We start from the raw sequence: 12,909 nt of genomic DNA on the forward strand, positions 1-12,909 counted from the left end.
CTGACTAGAAAATCAGTTCTGGCCTCTTCTGGTGACTCTGCAAACTCTTTTTTGATATAGGATCAAGGCAAAAGATGCAAACAGATACCAGATCAAAAAGTTCAGAAGTTAAGGAAGCCTAAACACAGTTAGTTCTTTCATAGCTTAGCTTGCTGAATGTGCTGAAAGAGGTCCTACCATAAATCACATTAATTGAAAGTTCTGTTATGCAGCTACATGGTACAGTTAATGTTGCCTCCAGGATTTTGAACAATGTCTTCTATGTACATTTTGAATTTGAAAGTTTCCCTTAGCTTCACTGTGGCACTGATGCAGGATATTGCATGTCAGTATTTTGACAGTCTATGTACTTATTAAATTGTAAACAACTGGGAAGCAGTCAGGTGTTTGTTTAAGCAAAGGCTTGCCCATCCGTTAGTCCCATTTCATCTCTGTGAAATTCAAACTAGAGATGGATGTGACAAATCTTTAATTGGCTGCATTTAATTGCTTATGCTGCCTAGTCTTGATTTGATTTGGCAGACATATGGAACTTCTAAGGCATTGAAACAGCATATTGTTACTTTCTATATCTTACAATGATTTATTTTTCTCTTAATGATATAGTCTTACAGTGCTGTGCCCATTTCTCTATATCCAGTCTACTAAAATTTAAAGGGAACAAACTATTCAGAATGTTTTGAGATTTGGGGGAAATTGGGGGCTGATTATCAGTCTCAGGGATGCTGCTCATAGTAAGCCAGATTCCTGCAAACAGAAATGTGTTATGTCTTTTGCATGGCCATGGAGCTAAATCTGAGGTAATAATTATTCCAGCATAGATGACTTAAGGGCACTTAGAACCCGAGGAAAATTTCATATGATTAATTTTAGTGTGGGCCAAGGATGGCGTTGATAAGTTAAATTCAGAGTTAATCTGCCAACTTCATTTCAGCCATTAAGTTCAGCCTTGTTCCTCAGTGAAATGACTGAAAGGTCCATGGACTTAGGACCTACATAATCCACAAACTGGATAATTATTCCTGAAATGCTTGAGCGGCATCTCTGCCTGCAGGACAACCGATCAAATCCAGGTTTCTATTGAGATATCTTGGAAAGAAGAATTGAGCATAAAACACTTGAGAAATGGAAATAACTCAGTCTATTATGTATTGCAAATTAAATTTGCCAGTTCTCTTTGATTTTGTCTTGGCATATGAAGGCCTGGGAATTCTTTGTGAGCCACTAAATTGTTCCTAGGCTTACTCTAGAATATAGTTAATCAAGCTCTCAGGAGCACCTCATATTGCAATGAGAAGATAATTTTTCCATGATCCTTTAACTGTGATTCATATCAGGTAGAGGATCACAACTGTACACAATTTCTTAAGGTTTGGAAGGTCAGGGTATCAAACTTTCTAATAGATCTAGTAAGAGATTGTTGTTTATTGAGAAACTGCTGTTGGTGGCAATGTCATATGATAAGCTAATAAATTTAACCTGTCAAGCCAACAAAACAATACTTATTAAGTGCTTGCTGTGTGCCTGGCACTGAGAATGCAGATATAAACAGAAAAGAAAAATAGTCCTTTCCCTCAAGGAGCTTACATTCTAAAGAGAGTAGACAACCTGTATGAGGAAATTGAAAAGCAGGTGATAGAGAGGGGATGGTATAGAAAGGCTGGAGAGAAATAAGACAAAGCTAGCCTGGATACCTTCTTTATTTTATTTATTTATTTATTCATTCATTTATTTATTTATTTTTGGTGAAGCAATCGGGCTTAAGTGACTTGCCCAGGGTCACACAGCTAGTAAGTGTCAAGTGTCAGGGGCCAGATTTGAACTTAGGTTCTCCTGACTCCAAGGCTAGAGCTCTATCCACTGCACCACCTAGCTGCTCCTAGATACCTTCTTTAAATAGAGATTTCAGGAGAAGGCATGCCATCAGAGAGAGAAGCTGTAGAAATGGAGAGTGCTTCCAGTGACTGAATTCCAGGACCAGAGGGAGCATCAGGATGAAAAGATGGGGCATGGTAGAGGTGCAGCCTGGAGCAAAATGAGACAGAGCTAGCCTGAGCACCTTCCTTAAATAGAGGTTCTGGGAAGAGCCATCTCGTCAGAGGGAAGGGAGGTGTATCTTCTGCCAGTCACTTATTCATGCCTTCCTCTTTTATTTTTTTTCCATTTTAAATTATTTTAGGGGCATGTAAAAGAGCACTGTGCTAGCAGGACCCTGCAGACTTAGTTTTAAGCCCAACTTTGCCACCCGACTATCTCTGTATGGCCTTGGACAAAATCACAACCTCAGTTTCTTTATCTGTAAAATGAGAAGAATTGAGCAGATGACCTTTAAAGTCAAAGATTCCAGCTCTAAAATTCTGTGAATCTGTGGATCTCTCTTAGGCATCTTGTAGACCTTGACCAAATCTCTATCCAAAGTTTTCCCCCTCTGTTTTATGTGTCATCATAACTCATGGCTTTCCCTTTATCAGATTTGTTGTGTTTCCTTTAACTTTTTTTTTCACCTCAAACTTTATTGTAACTTGCAGCCCCATATTACCCACGTCTAGCACTGTGCATTTAGGTTCAAGACCAGTCATCATTATCTACTTTTTAGGCTTTAACTATGTACTGCTTTAATAAGAATTTTTTTTTTAGGTTCTTTAAGTTCTCTAGAGATTTATACTTTATTTTCCATATAATCCATACTTCCTCTTGTGCTCACAATTAGATGTGATGACGGTGGTCCAGATGGTTAGGCCTCTTATTTAGATGGGAAATATGGAAAAGACTAAGACATAGTAATATACAATTCCTGTAAATGTAACCATGCTAAAACAATTTTCTTTAAATGTCAAACACATGGAGATATGGAAACCAGATATGCAGAGTAACTGGCAAGTCTATTGTTTTGATATTTCTATTTATAAGCTCATAGGATCTCACAGATCTTGAGCTAGAAGGGACTTAGAAACCATTGAGTCCAGCTCCTTTTTACAGATGAAAAAACTCAGTGCCAGAGAAGTTAAGTGATGCTCCTGAGGTTACACAATAGAATGTGGGTTATCATATTCACTTTTCATCCATTATGATTTTGCTAATTGAAAAAAGACAAATGAATCGTGCTTCCTAAAATAAAACCTTCTGGATAAACTTCAAGTTAGTTCATTTATTATTTAACCCATTTCTGTGTGTGTACAGCAGTAATAGAATTTTAGAGCTAAAAGAGACTTCTGTAATTGTAGAATCCTAGAATTGGAATCCTAGAACCTTAGAGATCATCTAGTTCAAAGGTGTCAAACTTCTGACCTACCTCAGGTGGCCTGAAAACTCCTCAGTGGGACCTGAACCAGATTAAAAACCACTGGGAGATGTTTAACAAAATAAATACAAAATATTAGCAGGGATCCATTTCTATTTGAGTTTGACACCACTCTCTGGTCCAACTCTTTGCTTGAGATATGAATCCCCTCAAAGACATCTCCAATAAGTAGTCAACCAGACTTTATTTGGGGGCCTACTAGGACAGGAAAATCACTCTCTCCAGAAGCAACAAATCACATTATTAGGTTTTTCTAATTATTAAGATGTTCTTCCTTATACTGATACTAGAACATGCCTTCTTGTATCTTGCATTCATTGATTTTTTCATTTGTGAGCTAAGTAAAATAAGTCTAATTTCTCTTCTACATGAACTTCAAATATTTTGGAATAATCACCTTCCCTTTCCCTCTAACCCCTTCCTCTTCTCACCTTCCCCCCCAAAAAAACCTTATATTCTCCCAAATAAGACATACCTATTTCCTTCACCTGATTCTGCACAGTCCAACTTGTCATATCCTTCTGAAGATATGGTGTCCATAGCTAAGCCCAATACTTCTACTTTGGCTTGATCTGAACAGGGAACAGTGGGATTCAAAACCATCTCATTCACTATACTTTGTATTAATTAACATAGCCAGAGATCATATTAGCATTTTTGACAGACATTTTATACTCTTGACTCATATTCAATGTTAATATAAATTCTACAGGGACCTTTGAGGTGCCTGGGTGGCATAGTACTTAGACCGTCTAGCACTTGGAGTCAAAAAGATCCAAATTCGAATCCTGTCTCTTGACACTTACTGTGTAACCCTTGGCAAGTCATTTAACCCATGCCAGCCTGTTTCTTCATCTGTGTAAGTGGGGCCAGTAGTAGCATCTTATAGGGTATTGTAAGAATCAAAAGAGACAAGATAAATGCTTTATAAACCTTAAAGCACTATATAAATGCTAGTTGTTATTGTTGTTATATCCTTATTATCATTAAGGGCAGCTAGGAAATACAGTGGATAGAGCACCAGGCCTGGAGTCAGCAAGACTCATCTTCCTGAGTTCAAATCTGGCTCAGACACTTACTAGCTGTGTGACCCTGGGCAAGTCTCTTAACCTTGTTTGCCTCAGTTTCCTCATCTGTAAAATGAGCTGGAGAAGGAAATGGCAAACCACTCCAGTACCTCTCCAAAGAAAACCCCAAAAAGGGGTCTTGAAGAGTCAGATGTAACTCAACAACAATAACATTATCCTTAGTTAAATACACCATCTGTATCTTTGGAATCCCATTTATTCAGGCCACTCTGATGTGTGTTAAATTATATTTCTAATGAGCAGGATGCTACTAGATTTAAAAAATATCCCTTTCCCACTCCAAAAACCCTTACCATTAACACGAAGTGATTGGGTATTATCATTGGATTAGATGCTTTCTCACATCCTTTCCAGATTTAACATTTTGTATTTTATTAAGCTCTAGTTCTGTACTCATTCTGGGCTAAGGAACATAGAAGTGGAAAACATGGTCCTTACACTCAAGAAATCTATCTGGGAAGATAAGTTGAAGGAGAAACAACTCAAGGGCATTACAAGCCAACATATCACCAAGCATTTGATGAGTGATTTACATCAAGTACCATATGAGATTATAGAGCTTAAAGATCACAGTGGGCTGGGTAGCCAGGAATGTACCTCAGAAGAAGTTAGTAGATTTGGATTGATGAAGGGGGATGATATTCCACGTGTAAAGAACAGAAGGGGAGAGAAGCAAAGAAGTAAGAATATGCAGGCCATATGGGGGGCCAGTGAGGAGACAGTAGCTAGTAGCTTCATGTTGGGACAAGAAGAAAGATGGAATCAGGAAGACCAGTGAGGAATCTGCCCAGGTAATTCAAGGATGGGGTTATGAGGACCTGGGATAGAAAAAGAAGACACTCATTTGAAAGGGTGACAAAGAAAAAAAATGGCAGTGGGAAAGAGTCCAAGATGACACCAAGGTTTGCCTGCTGTGGTGCTGGGAGAATGGCAAAAACTTGGAAGAAGGGGTAGTTTATTGGTGATGGTCAAGAATTTATTGTTAGACATGATCAATTTGGGACAGCTGGGTGGCACAGTGGATAGAGATCTGGGTCTGGAGTCAGGATGATGTGAATTCAAATCCAGACTCAGACACTTACTAGCTGTGTGACCCTGGGCAACTCACTTGACCCTGTTTGCCTCAGCTTCCTCATCTGTAAAATGAGCTGGAGAAGGAAAAAGCAAACCACTGCAGTAATCACCCCCCCACCCAAAAAAAAATCACGGACAGTATGGTCCATGGGGTCATGACAAGTTGGACATGACTGAACAACAGTGATCAGTTTGTGGTAATGGGATATGTAAATAAAGACATCTGGGAATACAGAACTGAACTGGGGTCAAAGATCAACTCTAGAGATGTAAACTGGGGAACATAGAAAAGGGGTGATGATATAGTTCAAAGGGAACTTGGAGATTATCCACCTCATCATTTTATAGATGAAAGAGCTGAGGTTGTACGGCCAAGTGACTTGCTTTGGGTTACAGAGCTAGTAATTGGAGAAGCTAGTAAGGATCACCCTTAACTCTAGTGCTTTCCCTCTATTGATTATTTCTGTTTTATCCTGTTTGTAGCTTACTTGTACATGTTTGCATGTTATCTTCCCCATCAGACTTGGAGCTCCTTGAGAGAAGGGACTGTGTTTTATCTTTCTTTGAATTCACAGTGCTTAGCACACAGAGCCTAGTACATAGTTGTTGCTTAATAAATGTTTATTTACTGCAAGATTGAAAGCTGGGCCTCTGATTTCCTGTCATATACCCTTGGAAGTCATGGGAAGAATTGGTGACCATTGAATAGTTTAAGTGGAGCAGTGCTGGGGCCGGGGGAAGCTGTTGTTGTTAGGGGGTAATGGGGAGTCAGATAAGTTGATAGTGAGAGAGTACAGATCATTGATTTTGACCAAAGGAGGGGCCCTAGACATCATCTAGTCCACTTTACAGATGAGGAAACTGAGCAACAGAGAGGTGAACTTTTTTTCATATTTTGCAGAATAATACATGTAGCCCTTAAAAATGTGATCTCTGCTATCATCTGATGATTTATTTGATTTTTAAGTGCTTTTCACTTGTGACAATCAGATTTTTATGAGGTCATAAAATAATAAAAGTAGCCAAGTCTTGATTCCAACCTGGGGGGCTCTCTCTCCAAACCTGGTGATCTTTTCATATGTACATGTGTAAGAGAGGTACAGAACAAAAGAGGAAGGAAAAAAGCTGGTTCCAGAGTCAGAGGACCTGGGTTCATGTTCTGCTTCTGACCCTTATTCCCTATGTGCTCTTGGGCAGGTCATTTGGCCTCTGTTTTCCCCTCTGTAAGATGAGAGATTTGGCCTAAATGTGGCCTCTGAGGTCTTTGCCAGCTTTAGGCCTGGGATCTATAGATTGAATGTCCCTTTCCACAATTTTTGTTGATACAACAATTAGGACTGCTGCCGTCCCTGATCATGTCCTAAATCATGGTGGAGAGCCTTACAATGTACATTTAACTGTAGCCTCTTTCTCATTTGGGAAGTTTTTGGCATGAAAATTCTTTCTCTTTTTTCCCCTCTACTTCAGTCCCCCGAAGAAATCGACAAGGAGGAAGTTCACGTCTCAGACTCTGGCACGAAAATTGAGGCAGCTGATGAGGATACGAATGTGTATACGGAGAAGCACTCAGACAATCTATTTAAGAGGACAGAAGTACTTGCGGGTGAGTTGTTTTTTGTACCTTAGCCAGCCAGCTCCATTCTCCCCCTACCCCAGTACAAAACATATGGAAAAGAAGGTGGGAGACAGAGATATGAAAGGACAATAAATATACAGTAGAGAAATCCATAACCAAAGGAATGCTGAGTTACCTCTGGGCTGGGACTCACCCACACAATCTGAAAAATCTTTCCTCATCATGCATGGTAAGAGGCTAGGCCAATCTTCAGGTAAGGTCTGATAGATATTTGACTACATGACCTACAGAGAGAAGCCAAAGAAGAGGAAAAATCATTTTAGAGGTCTTTTCTGGTCTAGAGTGGCTTTGTGAAGTCCAATCTGGCCCCAGTTCATCCCTAAGACGAAAGAGCCCTGGGACATTTGAGTCCTTGAACCAGATTGGACTTTGAAGTTAACTATGAAGCATATTTTGAGCTCTTAGGACTCGACTGGTACTGAACTGACTTTCAAATATGTGGGGGAAAGATGCCATTTGTTACTTTGTTGATTTAACTTAGTGATCACTGGACTGGAGATCTGTTGTTGTTGTTTGTTTTTTGTGGTTGTGGTTGTGGTTATCACAAAGTGACTACGCATGAGAATTTGCCAGTGGTCTTTGATAATCTGGCTACAGATTTCAGTCAAGATGCATGAGAGGAGGCTTTTCACTCTATCTGTGTACTCCATATGTTTTATAACTAGACTGAGAGGATTCCTGAGCAACTGAGAACCCAAACCAACCTGTGTTGCATGTTCTAGAGCTTGAGTAGTTAGATTTGAGGTATTTATTAAAATTGTTGTTAGTTTGAGAGATGGCTCATTTTAAAAATGACTGTTGTTAAATCTTCAGTTTTAAGTTAGTTGTCTTTAAAGGACATCACCTGGTATGAAGAAATGATAATTTTTTGAAGTGATAACACTTTATATCTTTATAGTTAATTTTGGGTTGGCATTTTTAGCAGGCACTATTTCCCTGTTGTATTATATGCGCTGTCTCTCTCTCTCTCTTCATATATATATATGCATGTGTATGTATGTGTTATACACCATCTTATATATACATATAAATATGAATTATATAAATTGTATAAATTTATATATAAATATAAAGATTATTTATATTTATATATACATATATATAAAATTGATGTGTTGATGGTAGGAGATTTCCCCCAAAGACTCTATTTTAATAACTTTAGAGAGCAGATTGGATCTGAGTTATGTCTAGGAAAGTGATTGATCTTTTTTTTTATATATTGCATGAATAATTACATATAGCCTTTAAGAGCCCAGTCCCTGATTTCATTTGATGAAAATACTCTTATTTGATTTTAAGTGGATTTCCACCTCAGAAAATGAGGTGGATATAAGAATATCTGATAAATTAAATGATACAAAGAAATCTGGGACCAGAAAAGTAATTTAAAGAGCAAGATAAATTCTTTTTTCACGACCATCCTTAGGAAATGAAATGAATATAAATAAAAACCCATCATATAAAAGAAGAGTAATCAAAGAATTCACATATAAAATTCTAGTATTTAAAAGATTACAGCATTTCAGAGTTAGCTGTGGTTTAATAATCATGGCCAAATTTATCTTCTGGTTGAGGCTTTTGAAAGATATTATTAATACTAATCAAGGAGAGTATTCTACCTTCCCCAAGACCACCAACTTTGCATAATTAGCTAGTTGCTTCATTGTAACTAACTAGTTTCATAAAGGTTCCGTTTTGGAATTAAGTCCTGTATAAAAGTACAAATGCATTCAGGCTGATGAATCTGATTTCTACATCTTTTTGCCTCTCTTTTGACAGTAGTCTTTCTTTTGTTGTCTTGCAGCTGTCATTGCTGGTGGAGTTATTGGCTTTCTCTTTGCAATTTTCCTTATCTTGCTGTTGGTATATCGCATGAGAAAGAAGGATGAAGGCAGCTATGACCTTGGAGAACGGAAACCATCCAGTGCTGCTTATCAAAAGGCACCTACTAAGGAGTTTTATGCGTGAAACTCCCATTTAGTGTCTCTATTTATGAGATCACTGAACTTTTTAAAATAAAAGCTTTTGCATAGAATAATGAAGATCTTTTGGGTTTTTTTGTTTTTTTTTCCATTAAAGAGCCTTTCTGGCACCTTTATGATAAAGTCCCAATTGTATTTAAAACTTTTCATGTATTCCTTTAGAACAACGTAAAATTAAAACTTAACATCTGCAGTGTTCTGTGAATAGCAGTGGCAAAATATTATTTTATAAAAAGGAAAAACCTCAATGTTCACGGAATCATTTTAAACCTTCATGCGTAAATATGAAAACAATGATATGATTGTTTTATCCTCTGGTTCGATGATGAAAGTTGTTTAATTTTTGTCAGCATGTCTCAGATCAGTCTTACAAGTTAGTCTTATTTCATTAATTTATCTGTTTTTCTCCCCTGCTCCTCTTCCTCCCTCCCTCCCTACCCCATCACCCTCTCCTGTCCCCGCCCAATATTCCTTTTGTAGCTGTCACGGTGCAATTTGTCTTTGGATAATTCAGATAAAGGTAATTTAGTGTAAATGTGATTTTCAGAGATGTCAACTTCACCTCCACTTTGTATAAATTTCTGAGTGTTGGAATATCCATGTTACACTTGCTTTGTTTCTCAGTGTACCTGTAGCTGCAGACAGATTTGCAACAGCAGATTAATGTGTAAAATTGGGTTATTATCACAAAACTGTATAGTCATATCTTTACTAATCGGGTCTTCCATCAGGAGGAGCTGGTGTAAGTTACTGACAGACCTAAGCAGACCCAAAGACTCTTAACAGTATTCTGAGAAGTTGCTGCAGATTCCTATGGTCACTGTATTTGTTAATTTCTTGCAATTTGAAGGTACGAGTAGGGGTTCAAAGAAAAAAATCAGTTTTTGTTCTTTAAAAACATGCATTTAAGTTGTAAACGTCTTTTTAAGCCTTTGAAGTGCCTATGATTCTATGTAACTTGTCGCAGACTGGTGTTAATGAGTATATATAACAGTAAAAAAAAAAGAAGTTGGTATTTTATAAGCACAGACAATTCTAATGGTAACTTTTGTAGTCTTATGGATAGACATAAATTGTAATTTGGGAACATAAACACTACTGAATAAATCATGTGGCCTAATATGGAAAATGTCATTGTTATAGATTTTATACATTTTCGACCAAATGTACACTTCCCATTGGCTTATGATTCTGTTTTTATCAAAGATGACGTGGGTTTGATTTCAGGGGGTGCTATTTGTAACTCAAGACCAAAGAAGACGTGGATGAGGCTGCTTTGTAGCAAGACTCCCTTTTAAATTAATCAGAGGAAACCTGAATATATCAGCTTGTGTGTGTGTTGATGTAGAAATTCGGAAGGTTGCCAATGAATTATGAGGCTTGCAACCTCTATAGAATAGCTGCTGGCAATATGGGATAGATGCGTGCTTTTTGCAAATAACTCTTTTAGGACTATAGGTTCCAAAGGTATGAAAGGGGTTTTCCTGAATTAGGTATCTGAGGCTTAGCCGTTGATTTGATTTACCTTTAAAAACTGTGCTTTAACTCTCTCCTGAAAGCTTAACAGAAGTATAAAAGGTGGACTAGCTTAGTTCCCTCCAAAGAAGGTGGAATTTTCTCTTTCTACATGATAGAAAGGCCTGGCTGTTAAGGATTCATATGAATGAAAAGCAATGTATATAGTCTAGGAAGAAAATGGTGTGTCTCTACTGTGTTTATCCTTTGGACATCACCTACTTCAGTTTTACCAAAGCTTTCTCTCTTTTTTAATTCTGACTCCCCAGTTTAGGAACAAAAATATCAATAGTCAAAATTTTTCCAGCATGTAACTCACTAATAAAAGATGATCCATTTTTCTGGGGGCTTCTTTGAATTCTCACAGAGCTTCAAAGGGTCTCCCAAAAAGCAGACAGCAGAGCATCATCTTAAACTCCAATGGCCTTAACACTCAAGTTTATGTCCCATGAGTGTAGAAACAATCTCATTTTTAAAAAACCAACGAAAAGGAAGTAACAGCATGTTCTGAAGCTATTCAATGTCCATCCATTACTAAAAAGTTAGGAAGGTAGTGGAAATACCTCTTATTGTACAGAAGGCAGTGAAATTCAAATCCTAGAATTGCTTGGAATCTCTGTGCCAGGAAAGGGAAATTTCTGGCAAATATTTTGTCACTGCTGTAAAGCAAAGTATTTGTTAAAGTGCCAAAATAAAGTCTGTCATGCCTAAAGTGAAATTCATTTGTACAGTCTGACATCCAATTTTCTTCCACTGTATATTTGTTCTTAGATTGTATTTTTGTTTTGTTTTGTTTTTTAAGCACAGTATATAAAAACTATTAGCTATAGTCACTGGAGTAAGTGACTTAAAAACTTACAAAGTAAATATTAAAATGCATCTTGAATTCTCGCTGTTTGACTAGCTACTAGAAGAAAACAATATTTTTCTTCCTCTTTTGAGTATCACTCTTGTGTTTAGGGCATGTAGTAACAGATACTTGGAAATTTTCCCAATTTCTGTATAAATGGAGACAGGATGAGTTCTTTTTTTGTTTTTTAAAGATTCCATCTGCCATTGAAAAGTAGATTACTGGGGATCAAACATTTGATTTGCCTAATAAAACTGAGCTTAGCTCCAAAAAGCTTTTAGGATCTGTAGTCTATTAAAAATAAAAACTCATGGTAAGGCTTCAATAAGTATTTAGTGAACCATATCCTTAAGGGTATATTGCTCTCTACCTGTGAATTAATCTTCCATGATTGATCCAATTAAAAAAAATACAATTCCTGAGGGTGGGGACTTCTATAGTCTTAATTTTTGTTTTAGTTCACAATGCCGGGCATATAGTAGGTGCTTAATAAATGCTTGTTGTTTAATTGATCTTTCAAGGCTTACCAGGGGCCACTTCCTTGATTCCTCTCCTCCATCTTTACAATTAGTAGTGCTTCCTAACCACTTCAAAACACCTGGGATTGTGCTTTCCATGGGTATACTTAGAATTCCTTCAGCAGAATGCAAACTTTGGGGTAACTTCTTTGTCTTTGTGCTCAACACAGCCATGGCCTTGCACAGAAGTAGGCACAAGTGCATTAGCACTTTTTGGCCACAAGGGAAAGAATCTGATTAATAAATGAGCCAAGTAACAAGTAAGTAAATTAGGAGCAGTTAGGTGGTTCAGTGGATGGAGTGCCAGACCTGGAGTCAGGAGGGCGAGAGTTAAAATTCAGCCTCACGCTTACTGGCTATGTGACCCTGGGCGAGTCACTTAACCCTGCTTGCCTCAATTTCCTCATCTGTAAAATGTGTGGGAAAAGGAAATGGGAAATCACGCCAGTATCTTTGCTAAAAAAATCCAAAATGGGATCATGAAGAGTTGGGTAGGATTCAACCACAGCACTTTCTTCGTCCACAAGGGAAAGAATCTGATAATAAGTGAGCCAGGTAACAATTAGGTATATTAGATGTAAGACTGCCTGTTTGACCTTTGGGCAAGTAATTTAATTTCCTGGGTCCTCATTTGCTCACCTATAAAATGAGGCAGTTGGACTAATTGGTCTCCAAGTTCCCTTTCACCTCTGATCTAAGATCTTAGGATATCAGGGTTCAGAAGTCTAAGTGGATGCGTGATCTCTCATGATGTGGCCGTCTTCTCCATGCTGGTGCAGATTGCAGTCCTTCTGTCCTGTTTGATTCCTGTTCATGATGACTTTGATTAAGGACATTAATATTATATAAAGTATGTCATTTAGTACACCGCTGGCCCCAAAGTAACATATGGGAGTCCATTATTCACACACCTGAATAAATAATGACTCCCATCTCTGCCTGTAT

General features: G+C 37.8%; 1 protein-coding gene across 2 annotated transcripts in view; it reads left to right on the forward strand.

Annotated features, from left to right (window-relative positions):
* Positions 1–11,318, forward strand: part of SDC2 (syndecan 2) — a 138,191-nt gene extending 126,873 nt beyond the window's left edge. For both annotated transcript variants that reach the window (XM_020968883.2, XM_020968874.1), the window contains exons 4-5: positions 6,931–7,066; positions 8,904–11,318. In XM_020968883.2, the coding sequence (XP_020824542.1) occupies positions 6,931–7,066; positions 8,904–9,067 (300 nt within the window). In that variant the 3' untranslated portion in view covers positions 9,068–11,318. The remainder of the gene's footprint in view (positions 1–6,930; positions 7,067–8,903) is intronic.
* Positions 11,319–12,909: the final 1,591 nt, after the last annotated feature.

Source organism: Phascolarctos cinereus, unplaced genomic scaffold (genome assembly GCF_003287225.1).
Source record: "Phascolarctos cinereus isolate Bilbo 61053 unplaced genomic scaffold, phaCin_HiC Scaffold_4;HRSCAF=312, whole genome shotgun sequence".
Lineage (NCBI taxonomy): Eukaryota > Metazoa > Chordata > Mammalia > Diprotodontia > Phascolarctidae > Phascolarctos > Phascolarctos cinereus.